We start from the raw sequence: 25012 nt of genomic DNA on the forward strand, positions 1-25012 counted from the left end.
ACAACTTCTGCTATTGCAATATTCCATTAATACAATATCAAGTGATAATAAGAACTGTCACCAGAAATCTGTGGATCAGGAATTGGGGGAAAAAAATGACTTACTGTTATGATGTCTTTCCAAATGCACATCTTAATTATTGAGCAGAAACAAACCTAGGCAAGAATGCTACTCCAATATAAATATATATAAAAGCAAGCAATCAGGGATCGGTTTTGCCAATTTTATTGAACCAATAAAATTCCTACTAATAACAATGAAATAAATTTCTGCAAGTATAAATGTGATACAGTTTAACAAAACCCATTGTTCTGTACCTATAAATAGATTTTCAAAATGTCATAAAAAGTGCAGTTATGAATTGTTGTTAACATGTTAATACACAGTTCCTTTATTTCAAATGTGTTTGTCTTGATTCACTAACAGTTCCTTCTGCATCTGTTCAAATAATATTACCCATCCCTCCAAAAAAAAAAAAAAGCCATTAAAGCACTAGAATATTACACATAAACTGATCCATTCAGGTCCATTTTAGTCAGAATTGTAAAATCAGCAACATAAGAAAAATAAAACCTACTTATACATACAAAAAGCTTCCATGGGTTCTATTATCTCCTTAACTGCTGACTCTGTGGAGGGCATAATAGTTGAAAAGGCTTATATGGTTAACTACCTTAGACTACTACATCCAGAGCAGGGTCTGGTTTGCCGGAACAAGTTTAAAGTGGCTGTTTACCAAGTTTGCTATCATCAGAATGGAAACTATAAATATGAGACTGCCATCGGACGCTGAAAACTGCGTGAATCCTAAATTGCATCAATGATCTATTTGATAAAAGCTTATTCTAATTGAAAACCTTATATAGTAAGAGACTGATATATATAGCAGTCTTAAAGATCATGTCATCTGCCTCACATTAGTCCAAAGTCACGTGCTTCGTAAAAAAAAAAAAATTACAGTAACAAAGCACAGGACTACAAAGGCAAAACATCACAGCTTCTGATTACACTGAATAAAAAGTACCAAAGAACGCAAAAGATAATTCTGTATTAATACTGATGAATTAAAGAACTATAATAGACATTTCACAGCATGCTACATATATCGCTCACAACTTAAGGATAAAATGATGTCTTAAATTGAAAGTCAAGAAGTTGGCAATCTGATTTCATGTGCAATTCAGCTACAAAGTCTTAATATATACATTCATTATGTAGCTGCCCTGCAGAATCAGGATTTTAAAAAAAGAGATTTCAAGTTCAAATCCTATTTCATAAGCTAAAGGATACATCCAGTTCTTCCATGACCAGGAAAGTTATTTTCAGGTTCGAAGGAGCTAATCCAAGAAGCAAGGCCATGTTCCAAGTTGACCTGACAAGGTTCCTTTCTACCTTGCTCAAACTGTGCATGTGGATGGGACTATTCTATTAGCATGGAGCAGATGCCGAACTGACTTGGTTTGCTTCCCGTGTCTGTCTTACTTTAAGTTGAAAAGAGTACATATGAAAAGAAAGAGGAAGGGAAAAATTGTATTTTCTTTATAGAGAAGATATATGGATGCAAAGAAAATATGTGCACGAGATAGAGAGTTTGGATCATTTTCCTTGACAAACAAGGGTACCGGTGAACTCTTGCCTTTTATTTTAGAGAACCAGCGAAATTCACAAAGGAGAAACTAGTCTCTCAACATTACAAAGGAGAGGATTTGGCTACCCAACAGACAGGTTTCCTTTATCCCACCTTTGGATCCTTCCTTAGAAGATTTGGAAGTCAGTGGAAAAATCTGTAAAGACTGATTAATTTAAGAAAGATATCTGCTAGGTGTCACAGTGAGTACACTTAGCTAATCAGAATTCATGAACAATACTTTAGCATTAAATACCAGAGATTCGCTCTCCCTTTGATAATCTTTCTGTGGAAATTATACATTCATTTCTAAGAGGTTAAGCTGAGGGGTGCAAGAAAATAGACTGTTTTAGCAAAATTTATATACCAAAAATTATATTTATCGTACTTAGACTCACTAATGTTTGATGTTGTCCTATAAGCTACAAGTATAATAGGGTGTTTGTTCTAAAGGCTATTTTATAGTATGCCTATCATTGTTTCAAAGATTTCCACAAGCACTGAAAAAAATCAGCTATTCTTTTCCCTCCGCCCCTGTATTTTTTCTTTGTCAGTTCTGTCCTTCATGGTGGTGCTGTCAGTATTAATTTAAGCTAGAATGAACACTTCATGACATGATTTAGTAAAAACCATCCCTTCGGGGTCTGTTATTAAGTCTCACTTCTCAATGAGGCATCGATTCCCTCCTGGGAACTTCAAAGGTTGGGTTGCTCATGAACCGAACAGAAAGCATTCAGACACCACCACAGAATATTTTAATCTACACCTCCAAACAGGGTGACCCATCGCTGGCTCAGACAGCCATCGGTAGATGAGCATGCCCCGAGCTGGAAACTGGACAGAGCTGTCCGCCGTGACAGAGTGCACACTGGCTGGAGAGGAAGAACTGCTGTCTCGTCCTCTTCTGCACACTTGGTCCTCAAGAACACAGTCTAGAAACACCTCAACTGCAGCCAGCGGCCTATAGACTACAAAGTCAGTGCGTTCCCTTTTCGCCCCATAGTACCTTTCTCCCCCATGGAAAGCAGGGTAGGAATGGGGACTGGAAGCCCAGTCTACCCAGGAAAGCTTGTTCAAACTCTTATGTACCCAAATATGTGTTATTTTACCTATATTATATATTAGATGGGCTTCTGCGATCCAATGGGACCATCTAAACACCCTTTATTTATCATATGTCCTTCTCTTAGAAATGGGTTTCAAGGCCCAAGTAACAACAATAAAGCAAATCTGAAACACCACCCGTGGATATGCCCAAAGTTTCCTGTTTCCCCGAGGGGCTACACATCAATCTGGATTGCTAGAGAATTTTTAATTTACATTCATAGGACTTGGACTAACACCAGTATTTATTACCTAATATAGATCCAGGTTAGGGTGGTAACTCAATCAGTCACTTTACAGTCCTGCTAAATACTAAATTCTGCATGGTAGAAATAGTTCCATTTCTGTATCATGTATAAATATAGACTTCTACTTTGATAGAAGGCAAAAATCTTCTAAGACTTATTAAAATATGGAAGTAGCATTACCGAACAACAGAGAGTGAACCCATGAAAAGGTTGGATACTCTGAATTTATAGGCTCTTTGGGGATGAGGTAGAGGCAGCCGGGAAGGGGTAGAAGAGAATGGGGTGGACAGGATTACACTCGGTGCTGCATAATATCTGCTAGGGTGTCTAGCGCGAAGGTTAACCAAAACATAGCTGGATGACTGAGGGATTTAGGGGTGTGAGGACAAAGTCCTATTCTTAATGAGTGGAGAAAAAGGAACTCAGAAAAGTAAATGCTGGTGACTATCAGCAGGTGGCTGGTGATGTTTGGTTTGGATTGTGAAAAGGCCTTCAGAACAAGATGAGCCGAGGGAAGGGGAAGACGGCAAGCATGTAGAGGTTGAGGCACTTGGGGGAAAGAAAGCAGGCAGGAAAGGGTGGACTGAATGCAGAGGGGAACTCCCACATGGGAACGTTCCCTTATAGTAGGTACGTGATGCTGAGGATGGCCACACTCAACTGTTCCACGCGTTCACTGAAACCTTCTCCTTCCTCACAGGGTTCTGCCTCGGCCTCTAGGGCCCATTTCACCCCAGCGATTTTTGTTCTAGGTCTCACCTGAGCAGACACTGCTAACTAAGCCAAAGGAGCGTGGAACTAGGCTCCACACACAGTGGGGGATTTCAGTTCTGCGGACTGAGAGAGGTACATTCATGTTACAGTACTGCTTTGAGGAAAGACGATGTCATTTGATCTCGGTCTCCGGAGGGGTAGGATAGGGAAACAGATTAAAATGACGGCCACCGAGAATAGGTTCCGATTATACAAATTAGGTAACTTAACACTCGATCTGAACTGAGGGGCCCCATGTCTTTCAGGGTGCTGTTGCATTATACTACTAAGAATATTTCATATACTATTCATACAACATTACTGTTGCATACTTTTTACTCCATGCAAGAGTCTATTTGCATAAAAGAAAAAAACGAAGAAAGGAGAAGAGTTTAAGGTCTTGCTTTACAGAGGGATGATTTAGAATGGTTTTCAAAATACAACACAAAACAAAACAAAAACCTCATTTTACTATCACAGTGCAAATCATTCTTATAACATGCACTGAAATTAATTTCTTTCCCTGATGAACCAGATTTACAAGTTTAAAAGGATCTTACCTTCACACGTGCATGCACTCTGCACTAAAATGGAAAACTATTTTTAAGTATAGATCTTTAATTGTTTGCTGAACATTTTATTTTGCTGCAGCCTAAGAATCTAGGATTTTGGATTAAAAACAAACAAACAAACAAAAAAAAACCCCCAAACTCTGTAAGGTGGAAAAGAAAAAAGTTGCTCTGAAATAATGTGACTTAGTTTTTAGAAGAATTTAAAATCCATAGGGGACTTCCTAACACATGAAAACAGGCGCTCTGGTTCAAATATGGTTTTAATATAAAGCTTCCACTGAGTTCAGTGTTTTACAACAGCCCTGTGTTGCTCTGCCATTACTTGGGTTTAAAGTCACAACTAAAGGCCAAGGCCATGGCCCAGGTTCCACATTAGCCATCTTTTATTGTTGAAAGTACTCAGGATGGGCCAAAGCTTCCTCCTGAGACTGAGACAACAGAGTTGGTTCAAAAAGGTAAAGAAGGTAATGAGAAGTCTCATCTCAGCAAGCCACATTGCCTCTGATTATCAAGGGTCCATCTGAGGAGACTTAGGCTGAGGGGGCGGCTGCCTGGCCACCCCCACAGTCAAGGGATCGGTTTACAGATCAGATTGATGTTCAGGTGGGAGAATATTTTAAGGTATTTCCTAAGGTGATCTGAGAAATTAAGACTCACAAGGGAAGCAGGGAAGTAAATAGACATCAATCAGGCAGATTATCAGTGGCTTGTTAGACGAATTTCAACATAATAAACAACGAAGTTAGAGAACTCACAGTCACATGTGCTGTTTTTCCAAGTACCCCTGCACATTTAAGTTTGGCACAATGTGAGCCCCAAGGTGGAGGTTAGCGTATCGTATAATCACATCGTTACACTAATTGAACCAGATATCTCTTTGAAAAATATCACATTTTAATATAAAAAGCTATACTATAAATTACTACATAGTAAATTCAGTACTCTGAAAAAATACCACCCTGGAAAACCGCATCAGAATTTCAAGTCTGCATTAGAGAAAGTTCACAGCAAACTTGCTGTAAAATGGTACTCATGTTGTGCGTGCCGCGTCTCAGTAGGTGCCCCAGCACCCTCGGAAGTCAATTTTCTAGGCTGGTTCACTGAGGTTCAGAAATATATTGTTTTGTTTTTGTTTATCGTTCCAAGTCGACTTACGTTCCTGATTACTGATGAGATAGGCCAATGCTGAGCTAAAAAGAAACTCTGCTAGAAAAGAGATCTAGTAAAGGCACTAATATTTCCACAACCCAAACTCCAACTACTTCCATTTCTGGGGTAAAAAAAAAAAAAAAAAAAAAAGACAAAAACTAAGTGGCCATTTTTGTTACTTACAACTTGTTTCCCCTTTTGGTCTAAAGCTCATATGGTTTTTCTGTGAGAATTTCTCCTCCTTTTCCATTTATAAAGATCTTTTTTTATCCTGTAACACAGGTCACCTGTGCAACAGTATAAGGTTATTAACTGAAAGGGTTATAGTTAAAAAACAAAACAAAACAAAAAAACCATGAATGTCAAGAATAAAAGATATCCTCAACTCAAAAGTTCTAAGGTTAGGGAAGTCAAATGAGCATTTATGTTATCATCTGTGTTTTGTCATTTTCCTAAATACTTTCATTGCAGTTAATAGACATATCTGTATGATGTGATGCTGAATAAAGTCAACGTATGGTATATGCAACAAACAGAAGAGATCTGGCATGAATTCTTTGGATGGTATCTTTAAATAAACCACCCTGACTTAAAAAATATTAGTAATGTTTTCCTCACATAGAAGATTTCAAACGAGATCCTGGAATCTAAAAATGCAGAACCAGCTTATGTTAGTAGGTTTACAGTCATCTTTCCATTTTCTTATCTGGGACAAACTCTAAAAGAAAGGCAACCTAATGGATTGTACCAGAAAAGGACAGTGAATGGAAGGGGAAAGTAACTTAACAAAACAATCACCCAAAATCCTTTCATGAGAGAAAAAGTCCTATATAACAAGCCAGTCAGTCTTCAATGAAATCTCTGTGGGAACTCTAACAGAGAATTTTGACTCTATTATTTACCACGAGAAAATGGAGTTGTTTTTAAAAAAAAAATTAGCAGATTGGTGAAAATTCTAGTCACCCTTAATTAACCAAAAAGTGTTTAAGCCGTGTGGCTGTGTCCTACTGGGTAGTTGTGAGCATCTCTTAGGCACTTCACTGGTTTATTAACAAAATACAAATTAAAGCTAGAAACACATAACGTTGTGCTCTGTAAAGATAGTCTAATCAGGCAACACAAACCAATGCAAGAATGTGACTTTTTGGATGCTTCTTCCTCCCCTAAGACTTGATAGCTTTTTTAAACCAGATGTCCAAAGAGATTCTTTTTTGGGGGGGAAGGGGGTGCTTTGGCATTAGGAAAAGAACATTGTTCAACCCCAGTAAGGCAAAAGCCTTGTGCAATAAAGAAATTCAAACAAAATTTCTTTATGGCTCTGTTTACAAGGACACTTCTGCAATGACACAATGGGGGGAAAGTTCAGCTGAGTATTTTTTCCCAACATATTGCACTTTTGTTGTTGCTGTTGTTGCTGTTCTATCACATTAATGCATAGAAACACGACTGTTACCTCTGAATATTCAACTGCTCAGCCTATTAGAAGAAAAATCACGGGAAAGAAGTTTTAAAAGCCCACCAGGAAAAAAATACAAGCATATTAACCTTCCTCTGCTCACTGCAATGTAGAAAATGCTATGAGAAAAGAAAAATGTGCAAAGAAACTTTTTTGGTCAGTCTGGTGTGGGTACAGGCTTGCGCGTGCCAACTGAGCGAGCGGTGAGCAGCTCTGCGCGTGCTGACGACTCAGACGATGAGGACTGTCAGTGACAGAAAGGACTGTGCATAATTCCACGTTTAATATATACATCTGATATGGAGAACAGAAATTTCTATTTTAGAAGAGAAAGAAAAGAGCTGAATTTGGCATTTCAGTAGCATGCTATAGAATTCCTCATGACTAATTTCACATTAAATTATGGACAATGGCTGTATCACATTTCACGTTATCGCCAATAGCAGTAAAAAACAAAATAAAACAAAAACAAACAAACAAACAAAAACCACAAACAGTGCCTGACAAATAATCTCCTGGGGACACGTGTAATGTGTCCTGTGAGCAGCTTAGTTCAACAGCGCATGCGTTTCCTCCACCGGATTTAGGACACAATGTTAAAAGTTTAGAATGGCCAGAAGAGGTCATTCTTTGCTGAATTCCAATATCTAAAAAACAACTGCTTGAGCGATTCTAAGCGCTTTTCCTTATTACAAAAAACGAAACAAAACAAAGATAAAAACAGGAAAGAAAAGAATACACATACATACAAACCCAAAAGCGCTGAAGTTAAGCATTAATAAACCAGGTTCGTGATTTATGATCAGTATCCAAAACTCCAACTGTAAAACAATGCCAAGTAGTGCTCCTCAGTATTATTTTTGCAATTGTTAGTAATGTTAAGCATCAAGAAAAATAAAACACATCATTGCACATTACAGCCGCCAGAGAGAACGGCTAAACTTTGACACTAGAGAATTGAATAATTTTTGATGCTTATCACAAACAGCTTCTGATGTATACTCTTGTGTGATAAGGTCTCTACACACACATGACATTTTCGCTGGGTGATGCTTCAGGTCAAATGCCGAGTTATGGCACGAAGGGCGTAAAGGAGTTCAGCTTGCATCCGTGCTTCCATTAAGAGCAAATTTACGTGAACCTAGAAATGGCAACGTTAGCAGCTTAGTGACCATTACAAACAACTGAAAAGGCTCCTTTTTTTTTTTTCAAACATATCAGACATTCACAAAGGTTTGTCCTGTACATACAGACACACGTACAAACACACTGGCCTCGGCATAGCTACATGTGTAACACTCATAACAAAAGTGTGTCTATAAAAAAAGAAATGGATCTTATGAGGGGCAAAAATGACCTCTACGAGTCTTTGCAGTTCCAAGCATTATGTCAGAACGTACATGATGTGTAAAGCCAATCAGTCTTCTGGATTATCAAATGCATATTTTTCAATTTGTTAATAAACTGCAACTTTCCTGCAGGTTATCCTATTCTTCCAGTTCTATGTGGCTAAAAATCAGGCCTACATTTCTTAGAGCCTACGTTCAGTCCTTGGAAGGCTTTTAAATACATTTCTTCCTGTGTACTTGGAAAGGTACTGAAGTAAAAACCTGAATTGTAAAGCAGTTTGTAATAACTGCCTGGTCCTTGTTAGATATGGGTAGCGTATCTTTCAGATACAAGCCCCTAAGTTTTGGGGGAAATACACCTTAGCTTTTAGATTAAAATTAATACCCATGTATTTTTTGAAACATACTACAAAGAAATGTGTTTTGATATTAAATTCATTTTGATAACGTTCTATGGGTTGGATACACTGTTAGATATATTCTCTTGATGAGTAAAGGGAATTTCTAGATACAACCTAGAAAAGCAATGCAAACATACAAATAGGGCATAAAGATCTATCAAGAAGAGACGCTGGCAGTAAAATGTGTTATTTATCCCGTGTGTGAGTGGCTCTAAGTCATAAAATCTGTTAGGTATGGAGACCATAACATTCTCTGTCAAGGTCACAGACTTCATTAGCAAATATTAAGACCCTAAGTGGATTTCCTTACTCTCAAAAGCTTGGAAACTGGTACAAATGGAAGATTCATGGACTTACAGGTCGAAAGACCTAGGATTTAAGGCCAGTTCTATCACAGTGTTGTTAAAGATCCTTACCATTTATTAGGTCTTATGTAATGATTCCTATATATTTCATTCAAGGAAATATTCTTACATCAGGGTATATATATTTGGTTCAAAGGTCCTGCATTATATTTTTAAATACAAAATTATCAAGTTGGAATGAGAAACTGTTGTATTAAGAGATTAACTCTAGTGGCTAGAGTTCATCTCTAAATGGATATACCTTTTGGGTGTGGCACAGTCACACCTGACACATCTCAGTAGGTTTGATTTTCACTTGTCACTAGACTGGTAGACATTTTCCTAAATGTACTTCAAGACCATCAATATTCATTGGGCACCTGGGTGGCTCAGTCAGTTAAGCATCTGACTTCGGCTGAGGTCATGATCTCAGTTCTTGAGTTCAAGCCCCGCATTAGGCTCTGTGCTGACAGCTCAGAGCCTGAAGCCTGCTTCAGATTCTGTGTCTCTCTCTCTTTCTACCCGTATCCTATTCATATTCTGTCTCTCTTTCAAAAATAAACAAACACTAAAACGTTTTTAAAAAAACTATCAATATTCAGATCCAATCTTTCAAAGGCTGAGGCTACACTTTTATTGTACATACCACACTGGACAAAACGTACCAAAAAAATTTAGTTAATATTCAATAAACATGAATTTTAAAACATTGTTAACGGATAGACACATGATGTCACTTCCTTTTCTTTAATGGCACTGATTTATTAACATTTTCATGTGTAATTTTTCATAATCATTCCAAATCATACTGGACACGTGTCTAAGGCATACAGAATGTTTAGTTATGAAACACACCTTTTCTGAGTGCTTGAACTGACGCCAGTAACTATCATACATGCGCTTGGTGGTTCTCTCAGGATAGCAGGTCACTGTCTTAATGTAAACCTTCAGGCTTCGTTCAAGTAGTTGATTAACTTCTCCATAATCATAGTCATCATACCTATGAGCAGTAAGACAACAGTTTTATAATGATAAAATCAGAACTTATGATTTCTTGATTTGTCTCAAGAGACGTTTATTGTCTAGCAGCTAAATACCAAACGCTCATCAACTAATTGTTCTACCAAATATTTACTGGGTGCCTATTGTGTGCCATGTACTTTACATGTTCTCTTCTAGGTACTGGTGATACACTGAACAGAATAAACCAAAAATCCCTGGTCTCACAGAACTGAAGTCCTATTGGAGAAAAAAGAGGAAAAAAAAAAAGACAAGCATATAATATGTCAGGTGATGGTAGCTGCTATGGAGAGAAAACTGGAGCCTGTGATAGGAGGAGCTGCTGATTTTAAGGGGGGTGGCTGGCATCTGAGCCAAGGCCAGAAGGAACAGGAGAACATGTAAAGCCCCAAGGCAGGAGCCAGGATCAGACAGGAAATGACACCAAGCATGGGAGCAGCTGCCATCCAGAGGTCACATGAAACCTCGCCAAGAGTGGTTTCGTTGGTGTGGTACCTTAGTCTGTTCGTAGGGGGGGTGGGCGAGGAGAAAAAGGTGACAGTAAATACACAACACTTTTTCAAAGAGATGTGCTGTGCATGAGAGCAGAAAATGAGGGAGCAGCCAGAAGGATGTAGATGGGATTTTGTTTAAAGATCAGAGAAGTAACAGCATTGTTTCTATACTGATGGGAACCATCCAATAAACAGGGTAAAGTGATTTTGCAGGAGAGAGAAGGAAGAATTTTTACTTTTTAAAAAAATGTTTATTTCTGAGAGACAAAGTATGAGCAGGGGAGGAGGGACAGAGAGAGAGAGGGAGACAGGATCAGAAGCAGGCTCCAGGCTCTGAGCTGTCAGCATGAAGCTGCACGCAGGGATTGGACCCACAAATCGCAAGATTATGACCTGAGCTGAAGTCAGATGTTTAACCGACTGAGCCACCGAGGTGCCCGGAATTTTTACCATTAATTACAGTTGACATACAATATTGTATTAGTTATAGGTGTATGACACAGTGATTCAACATTAATATATTTTCTGAAACGCTCGCCACAAATGTAGTTACCATCTGCTACCACACAAAGTTCTTACAATCTTACTGATTGGATTCCTTGTGCTGAACATGACATCATCATGACTTACTTATTCTATAACCACAGGTTTTACCTCTTGACTCCCCTCACCTATTCTAGCTTTCCCTACAAACACCCCCTAGCCCCCACCTACCATCAGTTTATTCTCTGTAATGGTCTGTTTCTTTGCTTTATTAGATTCCACATATAAGTGAAATCATATGGTATTTGTATTTTTCTGAGTTACTTCACTTAGTGTCATGCCCTCTAAGTCCATCCCTGTTGACACAAATGGCAAGATCTTGTTATTTTTTATGGCTGAGTAATATTCCATTATGTTTATATAGCACATCTCCTTTATCCTAGAGCAGGGATCCTAATTGAGAGGAGATGGGATTTTGTGGCCAGCGCGCAGGGCCGCACACAGTTCATCCATACTATGAGAAAAGAGACAGCAGAGCAAATGGGCACAGAGGCAGATTGGAGGGTAAATGCAGTAGTGGGAGGTTGTGGGATTTCTCTTCTATGTTTTCAATTCATCTTTAACCCAAACATATGCTTAGTTAAAAATAAGTATTCAAAGATTTTATATGAGCTTTTTTTGGTAGCACCCAACAGAGAAATATAATCACCATAACATTTGTTATTTATTGTCTTGAATATAATTTATCATAATTGAATTAAATTATTAGTATTTTTTTAATTAGGTAGGTATAATATATGTTTCAAAATGTGATGGTTCTGTGATGACTTATTGTCTGGAATGGTAAATGAGCAGATGGCACAATTATTATTTACCTTCCTAATAGTGTCTTCTAGGTAGAATGCTTTACTATTAATAGATGTTTCAGGAAATATTTTTTTAAATTAAAACTATAGAAGACACTTTGCTTAACAAATTGAATTCTAATTCCATTCTGTAAAGGCTTTCTGATACTATATCAGAAAGGCTATAGTAGAGTCAAGTTGAATGTATTCATGACTGTGAATCTTCTCTTTCTGCAGATCTATCTCCATAAACGCCTTCAAATCCCAGCTCAAAAAGGCACATTCTCCCATAAAAGCTTTCCTGATTAAACCATTCAATCTCACTCGCTCATTTACTCACTGCTCTCTCTCAATGCCAATTTTCTAAATTTAGAGGCCATTAATTTATACTGACTGATAGTTTCATTTCAGTGTTCTCACGTGAGCTTTATGAGGACACAATCTATCCTAGTTTTATTTAGACCCTAATTACTATTCCTTTAAAAATAAACAAACAAGCCAATATTTATTACACTGAGCTAAAAAGACATAATAGATGGTTTTTTAACTGCCTAATTCTTACAGGAAGGATTCTTAAATGGAGTCTGATCCTATCCTAGCCCCTGATGATTACTGATCTTTTTCCCTCCTCAATAAATTCTTACTACTGTATTTACAGGTGCATGCTAAAATTCCCAGCAAATTGTTTTTCCATAAGATGGAAGTAATTTTTAAAAATCAGATGTCTATAGGTAATATTTTCTCCATAGTACTATACAGCATTGAAGAGGACAAAAGTGAGACTCAGGTCAGGATTTTCATTTAGAAATGGTTCAAACTGTCTTGACAAGAAACATACCTGATTCCAAACATACAGTGAACATAGTTAAACAGAGCTCTGCGCAGCATGGTGGTGTCCACGTCCTCGTGCGTGGCCATAGTGTTGTAGGTGAGACTGTAGACCATGCGGAACTTCTCATCAAGAAGGTGTCCGATGTCGGAATACAGTCTGTTCACCAGGGAGAAGCCGTGGTTTTCCCAGGTGTAGTCCTACAAGAGGAAGTCATACCCAGTTACAAAACAGTCATTCTCCATTTAAACTCCATATTTTTATTACATGTAATTACTGCAGCAAGGGGGTGAGAATATTTTAAATGTAATTCTAAGTTGATAGCTTTCCCTAGAACCTTTCACGGCAGTCTGTAGACGAGAGTGCCATGTTGTCTCCTCAGTGGGACCATGGTTTGACATGTTGGGATGAACTCTGGCCACCTCCTGGTGTTCCCTTTTCTGGAAGAACTTCTTCCAGAATATTGGAATACTTCTACGTGACCAAAGCTGCTCAGTGACACGCATAATCAGCAGATCATGTGGACAGGTGCCACGGAGTCTGTCTTAATTCAAACTCACACTCTCGTTAGGAGCCACATCACTATGGTGGCTCTGTTTTCCAAGGGTGGGAGTAGGCGGGTGCTGGAGCCCAGAGCTACCGGTATGTTATCTTATTACAAAATGCCACTTTATTATAAATGGAACTTTATCACTTGATTTCATCCCTGCTCCTCTCCAAGGAAAAAAGTGGTATGAACATTATACAGTTACCATGTAATAATGCAAGTAACTAAACAAGACTGATCCTTCTGCTTTCTTAGATGGGGAAACATTGAAATAATAAAATAATAATCCGTCTATTGGGAGATCAAATTAGGCTAAAAACTAGATTATGTAAAAAGATTTATGGACTCTATTGAAATGACCATTAATTTCTTTAGAAGTCAATGGATTTACGTTTCAGCATTTCACAGTTATGAGGACAGTATCTTCTAGTTCCTCTGAATAGAAGGCATCTTCTACCTGAGCTCGGAATGTTGGCAAATGCTCTTCTCCTCGTCTGGCAAAGTCCTCATACCCAAAACCAGGGTCTTCGATATATCGGGAGACATCAGCTGTTATAATCATGTCATCTTCAAAATCTAAGGGCAACAATGAACATCTAGTATAAAGGAAACTGTGTATAGAACAATGGAACTGCTCCATTTCCCTCCACTTTTTAGCTTTCCCATGGGTTTCTGAAGTGACAATATTGATTTTATGGCTTAAGTTTTGAATACAATTTCATTACCAAACACTGGCAATCAACATGTAAGTGTATTTGTCTGGGCAAGAAAATGACTACACCGAAATATCTAAGCAGCGGAGGCCAAGGATCAATACATTGGTTTTGCTAGCACAGGCCTTTGAGTATAAAGCTTATACATTATTTGAACTCATGCAGGATAAAGTGGGAAAGAGAGGAGATAAAGGTAAAAGACCACTTCAGTGGAGTTTAAAGTTAAGGCAGATTTTGTTAAAATTCAATGGTGTTTCATCTGGATGTGTTCATGGTGAAAATTAGTGCAATGTAGTTCATTTTTAGCTCACCAGCCGGCATTCCGGGAGAGGGGCTGGGAAGGGAACTCAGCAGGGAGGAAAGTAGCCTTTTGGATATCACTGTTAAAATTCTTAGTTGTATTCAGTAGTCTCTCTTAATCTGTGTCCCTCACTCTCCCCCGCTCTCTTTCCCCCTTCCTCTCCCCATGGTCCCCTGCCAGGTCTCTCCTGTTAGACCTATGAATGCAAACATATGGTATCTATCCTTCTCTGCCTGACTTATTTCGCTTAGCATGAAAACGAACCATGGACTGAAGGGTGAGGGGGAGGGAGGGAGGAGGTGATGGTCATGGTGTTATATGGAAACCAATTTGACAATAAACTGTTAAAAAATGAAAAAAATAAGATTCTTAGTTGACTTGGGTACTAAAATAGGAGGGTACAGCTTGGAGAAATTCACTGAGTTTTACACTTAACCAAAGTGTGTTTTTCTGTGCACGTGGAGATAAAAAGGCATACAACATAGGAAGTAATGTGTTGAGGAGATTGTGATGAGAATATTATAAACATGGCATTTAGGAAGATGGGAAGACTATAATCATCTTTAAGACAGCTGGTTTCCGCATGCTTGATAAAAGTAAAATTTTATCACTGAAAAATTTTTATTTTATTTTTTAAAGTTGATTTATTTTGAAAGAGATAGGAGAGGGGCAAGAGAGAATCCCAAGTAAGCTCCACACAATCAGCACAGAGCCTGATGCATGGCTTGAACCCACAAACTAGGAGATCATGACCTGATCAAATGCCCAATCGAGTGGTTGGAGCCCAGGAGCCAACCACTGAAAAATTTTAAATGCCCAATGCATGTTAATTTGGTTTAAGAAGAATTCTCTTCTAACTCCCTTGTTTTTAGGTTAGTCTGTCTTTACAATTTCTTTTTTCTGATTTCAACCTCTGAAAGGGAATGAACTACCTTTATTTACTACATTCTACTCTAGAAAGTGAACATATAGTTTTCAAAATAAGAGAAAAAATACTCCTTCCATGCAAAGACCAATGTTTTCTTACTAAGTTATTCTAATCAGTATCAAATAAATCTAATGCTTAAGAAGCAATTAATAAACAAATATTAAAAAGCTCCTAAAACAATTTGATGGCATAAAGAACAAATTCTTAACTGGACGGTCTTGAAAGGTTTAAATAAACAAGTGCAATTATGGTAATTCATCCGGAAGACATGGTAAATTAGTAGTGCCTTCCTTATCTTTAATCTCTGCATTTTTTTAAAAACTCCTAGCAATTATGGCAGGAGAGACCAAGCACCCAGGCTACCCACTTTGGAAATATTACCTAATTTCTTAAAAATTAGGAATTCTTACCTAATTTCTTAAAAAAAGTTTTTAGGGGCGCCTGGGTGGCTCAGTCGGTTGAGCATCCGACTTTGGTTCAGGTCATGATCTCACAGTTCGTGGGTTTGAGCCCCACGTCGGGCTCTGTGCTGACAGCTCAGAGCCTGGAGCCTGCTTCCGATTCTGTGTGATCTGTCTCTCTCTGTCTCTCAAAAATAAATAACTGTTAAAAATTTTTTTTTTAATTTTTAAAATGTTTATTTATTTGAGAGAGACAAACAGAGCATGAACAGGGGAGGAGCAGAGAGAGAGGGGCACACAGAATCGGAAGCAGACTCCAGGCTCTGAGCTGTCAGCACAGAGTCGGACGTGGGGCTCGAACCCACGAACTGTGAGATCATGACCCGAGCCCAAGTCAGATACTTAATGGACTGAGCCACCCAGGTGCCCCTTACCTAACTTCTTTATTATACCTAATGAGAAGAGACTGGCATTTGTTGAGGACTTACTATATACCAGGTACTATGCTATGTACTTAATATCTATTTTTTTATTTCATTAATGCAAAAAGAAATACCTTGGAAAGAAATAAGTAAACTAACTGTAAGTTACTAATGCCACTGTCAGTACTGAATATCAGTAAGAAATACCATGTGGATTCATTTAGGAGGATGGGGAAAAACACTGTACTACTTAATCTGATCTGAAGCTTTCTGACTTTCTGTTTTCTAAAGCGACATCTCAGGCTTATCCTTAGCCCAACCCACAACCACTGAGTTGTTTCCTCCCATTGCACAATTCTGTTCGGGTAAATGGAAACACTTCGAAAATGGCATTTTCAATCCTTTATCTCTTAACATTTACGAACGGTATTAGGCTTTCCTAAATTTGGCCCATCACATCCTAATCAATAGAAATGAAGCAAAAAATTGAAAATGTAGCAGTGAGCACTGCAATGCCAGGAAAACGAGAAGTTTTGTGGGTTGTGAAGTAAAATCAAACCCAGAACATTGAGTGATAACTAAAGTCTGTAACAGTCTCTCTCTGGACATGATCTTTCTACCCACACTGCACAACCAGCTGGGTTTCATCTGGCAAATACCGATACTGGAGTTGACGATTAAACAGCCATTTCCTCTGATGCTGATGTTAGTTTTTGTTCTGCTAATATGCATTTTCATGTTGTATGACTTTTAAACATCTTTAAAAAACTTTTTTTTTAATGTTTATTTATTTTGATACAAAGAGAGACAGAGCATGAGAGGGGGAGGGGCAGAGAGAGAGAAGGAAACACAGAACCGGAAGCAGGCCCCAGGCTCTGAGCTAGCTGTCAGCACAAAGCCTGATGCAGGGCTCGAACCCACAAATGTGAGATCTGACCTGAGCCGAAGCTGGAGGCTTAACCGACTGAGCCACCCAGGCGCCCCTTAAACATCTTTAAAGAAACAATAATGAGTAACTGACCAAATAAGATAGAATCTATCCTACAAATAATATCCATTTATTCATTTTAAAATTAGGAGTTGGGACACCTGGGTGGCTTGGTCTGTTAAGCATGTCTTGACTTCAGCTCAGGTCATGATCTCAGAGTTCGTGGGTTCAAGGCCTGTGTCTAGCTCTGCATTGACAGTGTGGAGCCTGCTTGGGGTTCTCTCTCTCTCTGGGTCCCTTCCTTTCTGCCCCTCCCCTGCTCTCTCTCTCAAAATAAATAAATAAACTTAAAAAAAAAATAAAATTAAGAGTCAGTCAAAACCTGTTTTCTAGACAACTTCACCCACAGAAAGAAATGTACAAAGGTCTTCAAACTACAAATGCTTTTTTTCTAAATTTATTTCACATTAAAATTAGTACTCTCATCAACAAATCTAAAACTCCCAATTTTAACTCTATCTAAAAAAATATTTCAAGGTCTAGACATAAAGGAAATAGTATGTTGCACTCGAGCTGGAGTCATCTGCTCCTGACAGTAATAGGACAGCTTGCTAACTTGAGAAACAAAAAAGAATAAAAGCTAGTTAACTTGGTTACCAAGCTATAGAATACTACCTCTGTAGGACATTTTAAACATTTTCTTCAAAAAGCTCGAAAAGCTGTTCTTAGAACCTCCACATGGAGTCTGGAATGCTTTATCACACTGGTCAAACCAAGAAATTCATTATAGAAAAAAATATAAATTTCTATTTCCACTGTAAAACATGGTTAGGGTTATAAAAATGACTCAGTATGCCACTGTACAGTGTCCTTTCTCTGTTGCATTTGTGGGACCAGCAAATGTAGTATTGGGAATGGTTAAGAGTAAATAACAAAATGGTTTCTTTCCCCGAATGATTTACAAATGTTACAGCCTCTCCTGTCAAAATTAGAACATAATTCCTGGCTAGGATTTAAGAACTGCTAGCTAGAATTCACTGTAGAAGGCAGGAGTCTTTGCTTAAGGGTCCAAGAAGGTAGAGACCAGGGTCCAAAATATATATTCAATATTAAAAACAAAACTAACTAAAAGAAATAAAATATTTTTATCCTTCAAGCTTTAGTGATATTAGAGAAGCTCTTAAAAATTAATGTCTGAAAGCAAACAGATATTATTAATTCTTAATAAAAATGTTTATATTTTAAAATCCTGGTTTACCTAGAAAGTTCACCCTAGGCTTATGGTTTTCCTTGTCCATGTATTCCCTCTGGATGGTTTTTTTTTTTTTTAATGTTTTATTTATTTTTGATACAGAGAGAGACAGAGCATGAGAGGGGGAGGGGCAGAGAGAGAAGGAGACATAGAACTGGAAGCAGGCTCCAGGCTCTGAGCTAGCTGTCAGCACAGAGCCCGACGCGGGGCTCGAACCCACGGACATGAGATCTGACCTGAGCCGAAGCCGGAGGCTTAACCAACTGAGCCACCCAGGCGCCCCTGGATGGTTTTTATAAACAACTCCTTTGATTTTTAACTCCCAATTACATGCCTATAATTTCTGAAATTTCATCCTGAGTTTAAAACCCTCTCCTTGGGGTGCCTGAGTGGCTCAGTCGGTTAAGCATCAGACTCTTGATTTCTACTCAGGCCATGATCTCATGGTTCGTGGGTTCAAGCCCTGCCTCGGGCTCTGTGCTGATAGTGTGGAGCTGACAGTGTGGGGCCTGCTTGGGATTCTCTCTTCCTCTCTTTCTGCCCCTCCCTCACTTGTGTGCGCACACACACTCTGTTTCAAAATAAATAAACTTGAAAAAAAACCACAAATAAAACCCTTTTCTGACCTTCAGACTATCTGCCAGCCTCTTGTTACTCCAGGTATGGTTTGCAGACTGGCAGCACTGATGCGTGGCCTTCTCAGGTCCTAGACCAGACTGACTGAATCAAAATCTGCATTACAACAAGATTCCCCCAGGGATTCACATGCAGTGGAAGTCTGAGAAGCAGTGTACTAGACATCTCCAGATCTCTTAGCTCAAAATGTCCCAAATATGGCAGATAGCATGCTCCTGAAGGTTAGAAAGGTCATCATGATTAAGCTTCTGTTTACCTAACAAGCTTATGTGATTACCTACATCATCGTCTATGCCCTGACACCACAGAACCACCTGTTCTGTTTCCCTACCATCAGGCCTGGCACAGTTGACTGTTTACCACCAACCCCCTTGCACTCAAGTCTCTAAGTCCTAGAGCGAAATGGCTGGAGGAAGTCTTGTAGAGCCCCTGTCTATGCACATTCCTCTCCAAGACTGGATTCAGGGTCCTCTTCTAGGCTCCTATACTGTTCACATTCTGCTACGTACTGAAATTATTTCTCTCCCATCAGCACTGAGAGCTCCCAAAGGGCAGGAATCGTGTCCTATTTAGCTGGAAAGCCTCGGCTCCCACTACCGTGCTGAGATCATCTAGGGAACTCAAGGCATGTTTGCAGAATGGATATTAAGCTAATGACTAAAACAGCAAGTTTCTTTATTTGGGATTTCCTGCTGCTTAGAAGCTCTGGGAACCCAGAACTTAATATACTCAATTTGGTGGATAAAATCTTTCATAAAAAAGATCATCAGGGGAGATGATAAAAAGGGGCTTTTGTTCTTCCTGGCAAAACTTCTGAGAACTACTGGTCAGTGCTATGTTTAACATTAACAAACAAGTTATGGCCAAATCAGTTACCCTTGGAATGTAGGAGACTGGCGTTAAGACTAAAAATTTTTTAAATCCATATAAATCTATTTTTAAAGCATTATACAGATTGATGACTTTGAATTATTTCAGCTTTCTACTGAGTCAGCGCTATTGTAATAATATTTACTATGTGGTATTCAATATCTTTTTTATTCATAACTGAAAAGTCTAATTCAAAGTCTCTTAGACTATTAGAAAAAAAAGTACATTTTTAAGACTAGAACAAAGATGCCTAGCTTTTAATACAGAATTAATTCCTCCTTTTAAAACAGAATGAATTCTTCCAAATTCAATATAAGAAAATGACCTAAATAATATATTTTTATTAAATTCCAAAGATTTCCCCAAAGAAACCTTGCAAAGGCAGGTACAATGTAATTTTAGAACTAATGTGGGAAAGTAACAGGGTGAGAACACTCCTCCCACATTCTCCCCATGCACACACACGAAGGCAGAGATATAAACATGTTATCTATTGGAACAGGATTTCACTTATCGCTCGAAAACATCACAAACGTAGGATGAATTAGGTATCTCTAACTTTCTAAGCAACTGTTGTGTTTTGAGTAACATTTTACGCAGGACAGAGCGTGTCCCGTCAGAACCAGAAGTTCCTGTCAGCTGGACCTGGGGTGCACTGAAAGATGCACGAACCTAACAAGGGAGTCACCAGCCTTCGGGCAAGGTGGAGCAGGAGGCCTAAATACGAGGGTCACAGTCATAGAGTCGCTTCTACAGGTTTATATGAAAAATACTGAAGGTAGTCTGTCAGGGATATAACAACGCAAAGGCAAAGACAGTAGGGGTTGTGGGGGAGGGGGAAGGAAGCACACCTGAATGAGGAAATGAATGAAAAGTATCTCCAGAGACCACAAAAAGACTTTCTTTCTTCTCCTTCTCAAAGCGAGTGGTCATTTCTTCCTGAGACGCCTCTTCATCTTCCCTTTCTTCATGAAGCCTCTTCATTCTTTCCATTAAGGCCTCTAGCTCGCTTAGAGAATCTACAATCTGGAGCCAGGGAAGATAATGTTGGGTGTTATTAAGAATTATTCTAGTCCATGTCTCTGTCTCCCAAGGTCACCTTATTATGTGCAGTGGCAAGGGCACAGTTTAGGTGGGTTTCCCACTACCTCCAAAGGAAATCAAATGATAGATTCATTTTCAGAAGTATGCTGTTTCTGCTCCAGTTGCAAACACAGAAAATTTATAGAGATATATTTAATATAGAATTCTAGCATTTGGTATATATTAAAGTATAGTTTCTTTTAAAAAACAAGGCAGCCTATGCTTTGTCATAGTATCTATTTGCTTTAAAAGCCTCTTCAAGACAATTCAGAACTTCATGTAGAGGTTACATTTTTACAGTAAGAAAAACTGTACAAAAATATTTCAAATATATGATATCCTGTGTAGTCCAACAATGAATGCTTTTTAGATATTTTTAACACTGGGAAATTTAAAGGCAAAATCGTAAAGAAAAACAAAGTTCAGAACACTGACCCCGAAGTTGCTGCCTGTAAGGGATGCGTTCTCTATGTTGTTGTCATTAGCGAGATCACAAACACAGAAATTGTTGACTGATATTAGCCTGAACCCATTGGAGATTTCTGGATCTCTCTCTGGATTGATGCCACTACCAAAAACAAAGCTTGCCAAAGCATGATAATGTGCCAGTAGGACCACAGCATGTACCAGTTCGGGCAGAGACCAATTATTTTCTCCAGTTTTGACAAGTTTCTGAAATGAGAAAGCAAATCAGAGTTAAAATGAAAATCACAGAATACTACAAAGCAATTTTAGAAAGCATGAAAAATCCACCAAATTTTATGTTTATTTATAGTAATCAAACACAAAACTCCCCTTTTAAAATGTGTCATGTAATAAAGATATGGCTTTGGCCAAACCATATTGCATTCAACAGTCAAACCAAACAATATATTCTGTGGCGGATTCTTCTAAATCCCTTGTATGTCCAATGAAACTTCTGCTTCCAAAGCACTTTTCCATGCTCTGTTGTTTTCATGAGATATTTCAGAGAATCAAAGAACACTGAAGCTAGAAAGGGACTTTAGAGATGATCTTGCAAAACCATTCATTTTAAGGTTTTTAGGTAAAGGTTTTTTTTTTCCCTTAAAAGTCACACACACACACACAAAACTTCAATTCAGTAAGTTAACTTTGTTAGTCATCTTTTAGATATCTTTCCTGATGGAGTAAGAGCCTATAGTAGATGACAGAAACCATACCTCAATTTTGAATAAGAACTTTAAATGTGTCAGAGCACCATTTCCTATGTTATTTTACTTGATCCTCCAACTGAATGACGGACTCACCAGTGAAGCCGTTGAACGCAGTGATGCTTCCATCTCCATTTTCTCCCAAGGCCAATTTACCCATCCTGCTTTTTCTCATGCAGACTGCTTACATACAGTCTGATCACTTCTTTCTCTCTCCATGGCTTAAAAAAAAATCATCTCTCAAGAGGACTACAGTAACAGCTTTATGACGGGTTCCCCTGTGTCTAGCCTGTACCATCTGTGACTGACCTTCTGCACCACCATATACACTCGTATTACAACTCAGCTCAAGAACCTTTAATGGTGCTTAATTCTTTATCATAGTGATTCCCAAAATCTTTTGATCACACATGGTTCTGACAGTATCAGTTGGGGGGGGGGCCAACCCTTGAGAGCATGTACATTTACGTATAAATTAATAAATACTAAAAAATACTTATAAAGTACATTTTATACAGATTAGTTATATACATGTACTGTGATCCCGATATTGTAAAGTATACAAGTAGAGAAATTTATTAAGGTGAGAATACATGTGCGCACACACACAACTTCCTAACATTTTGAAGGATTGCCTTGTGCACCCCTGATGTAACATAACATCTGGAGAACACAGCTTTCTGAGGCTAGAACATAAATTCTTTAGTACAGTATCCACTGCATCATAACATGCTCCCAATTCCTCCCATCTCCTACCCCCACCTCGCACAACCTGCCCCTCACTCAGTAACACGAAGCTGTTAGCTATTTTTCAACAGAAAATGTTTTCCACTCTGTTGTCTGTCTGGAATACCCTCCTCTACCTGAAAATTCCCACTTACTCTCCAAGACATTTCTCAAATGTTACCTCTTTCATGCAACTTCCTGATCCCATTCTTCTTAGCGATACCTTCATACACTGCAGTGCTGTGATTATTATCATTACCTCTCTTTCTTTCTTCCCCTAGATTCCAAGCATGTTTAAGGGCAGGGTCCACCTTTTTAGACCCACCAAACCACAGGGCACAAGGTTGTGAACTTGGGACATAAAAATAATGATTAATTCTTCTATCTAAGTAACATATTATCAAATCAGGACAGAAACTTCAGGACAACATTATGTTTTCACATGTTTCCTGACAGATAGTCAGAAGCTAAGAGTACAAAGATTGACAAAAGCTCAGTTTGGTTTAACTGGGCAAATAATGAACAAAAAATGTAGTCTAATAAGAGTATCCAAACAACCAAGGGCATTTCTAAACATTAGAAGCAAAGATTTTTTTTTGTTGTTGTTTTTTGTTTAATAGTTTATTATCAAATTGGTTTCCATATAACACCCAGTGCTCTTCCCCACAAGTACCCTCCTCCATCACCACCACATCCCTTCCCCCACCCCTTCCCCTTTAACCCTCGGTTCGTTTTCAGTATTCAATGAAATATTGAATTCAGTATTCAGGTTTTTCGTCCCTCAAAAAAAAAAAAGAAGCAAAGATTTTACATACCTAAGACTTGTCTGATAATAATTTAGACGACAGCTACTACGTACTGCACGGTTTCCAAGTGGGAAGCACAGTGACAGGATACTGTGTAACTGCCTCACCAAAGCTCCTTTCCGCTACCAAGTGCTCTAGTCAATTGCAACCATTTCTCATCTAAGTTGGCTCTTCCAGGGAACATTTAATTCACACCAGTTGACAAATCACTTTGTATTTGCAAAACTGTATTTTGCAAATCTTAAAATTATTAAACTTAAGAACTAGCAAAGGGCTTAGAACTCATTTAATCTAGGCCCCTCATTTTACAGATGGGGGAACTGAGGTCCACAGAAGCTAATTCACTAAAGGTCACAAACCTTTGAGAACCCAGGTATCCTAAGCTGCCAGTTTGTTATTTTTTTTGTTCCACCTCCTGCTTGAATACAGAAATCAACTTTTCTTATAGCCACTCACTAAAGTATCCCTACAGCAAATTATTGATTACCCAAAGAGATATTTATCTGCACCTAAATTAAACTATGACTTTCTACATTTATCTCGTCTACATATTGATGTACTATTTTTAAGTTTCTAATATGCAGGTATTTAAAACTAAGTCTTAATCACACCCCCCAACAAAACAAAACAAAAACAAAAACCCTTAGTTAGAATCACTAGTAAACTTTCTTACAACCCAGCACTCGGTACCTGAATGTGCTCTTTCGTGATGAGCCAGGGTCGGTGTGCTAGCAGCTTATTTATTTCATTAAGATTCTTCAGTCTTTGCGGAACGTATTCCAAACCATTCAACCACTCAGCAATCCCTCCTGTCTTTAAAAATTCATCCACGTGCATGTTTATTAAGTAAGAACACTGATGTCTAGCTGCAGCCTAAAACACAAAAAGAGTTAGTTGATAGAACTATCATGGTAGAAGTCTTATTCGGTATTTCTAAACAAATAATTTATTTGGAGATTAATAATTTTAATACCAATAATTCTTTTCTTACAGATTCCTCCTCCTCCTAAAACTTCTATCGCAATACTGCCATAGGTTCCTGAATCAATACACACAGCTGATATTTGTATAAGCAAACAATTGTCACCTGAAGTCAATTACTTCCTTATCCAGAAGCTGGTACACACCAACCTAGAATCCACTTTCTAGCTGTGTCAAGAAAATACATATCTGTTTCATTATGGTAAGTGCTACAGACTATATTCTATCTGAGACAAAGTCAAAGCTCACTGACCTGTACTCCTCCCACTCAGAAGGCAGACTAATTTGGGTGCCTCTCCTATCTGGTATGGTAACTGTGATTTCAGTCTTATCTGTGCACATCAGCCCTACTGAGATAAGACTGACGCTGGCGGGCACTCGTCCTTCCTATGCAGTCAGAACCAGCCTCGACACTGCCAACCTGGGAAATCCACATAAAGCACACTCTTCACTTCACAACTCTCTTCCCCAGGGCTGCCTCTCAGTATAATAGCATTGTTTGCTCGTTCTGTTCTCTGTATCTTGTTTATCTCTTAGTTTGTGATCATTCTAAACTTGTCTTCAGCCTTACT

The 25012-nt window shown here is 38.4% G+C and overlaps 1 protein-coding gene across 1 annotated transcript in view; it reads right to left on the bottom strand.

The window, feature by feature from the left end:
• Positions 1-209: 209 nt before the first annotated feature.
• SESN3 (sestrin 3) overlaps positions 210-25012 on the bottom strand; it is a 72247-nt gene continuing 47444 nt past the window's right edge. The window contains exons 4-10 of the mRNA XM_029956598.1: positions 24150-24332; positions 21191-21427; positions 20524-20698; positions 13679-13797; positions 12684-12874; positions 9859-10003; positions 210-8050 (exon numbers count right to left, since the gene is read on the bottom strand). Of these exons, the coding sequence (XP_029812458.1) occupies positions 7964-8050; positions 9859-10003; positions 12684-12874; positions 13679-13797; positions 20524-20698; positions 21191-21427; positions 24150-24332 (1137 nt within the window). The 3' untranslated portion in view covers positions 210-7963. The remainder of the gene's footprint in view (positions 8051-9858; positions 10004-12683; positions 12875-13678; positions 13798-20523; positions 20699-21190; positions 21428-24149; positions 24333-25012) is intronic.

Source organism: Suricata suricatta, chromosome 11 (assembly GCF_006229205.1).
Source record: "Suricata suricatta isolate VVHF042 chromosome 11, meerkat_22Aug2017_6uvM2_HiC, whole genome shotgun sequence".
In the NCBI taxonomy this organism is placed as follows: domain Eukaryota; kingdom Metazoa; phylum Chordata; class Mammalia; order Carnivora; family Herpestidae; genus Suricata; species Suricata suricatta.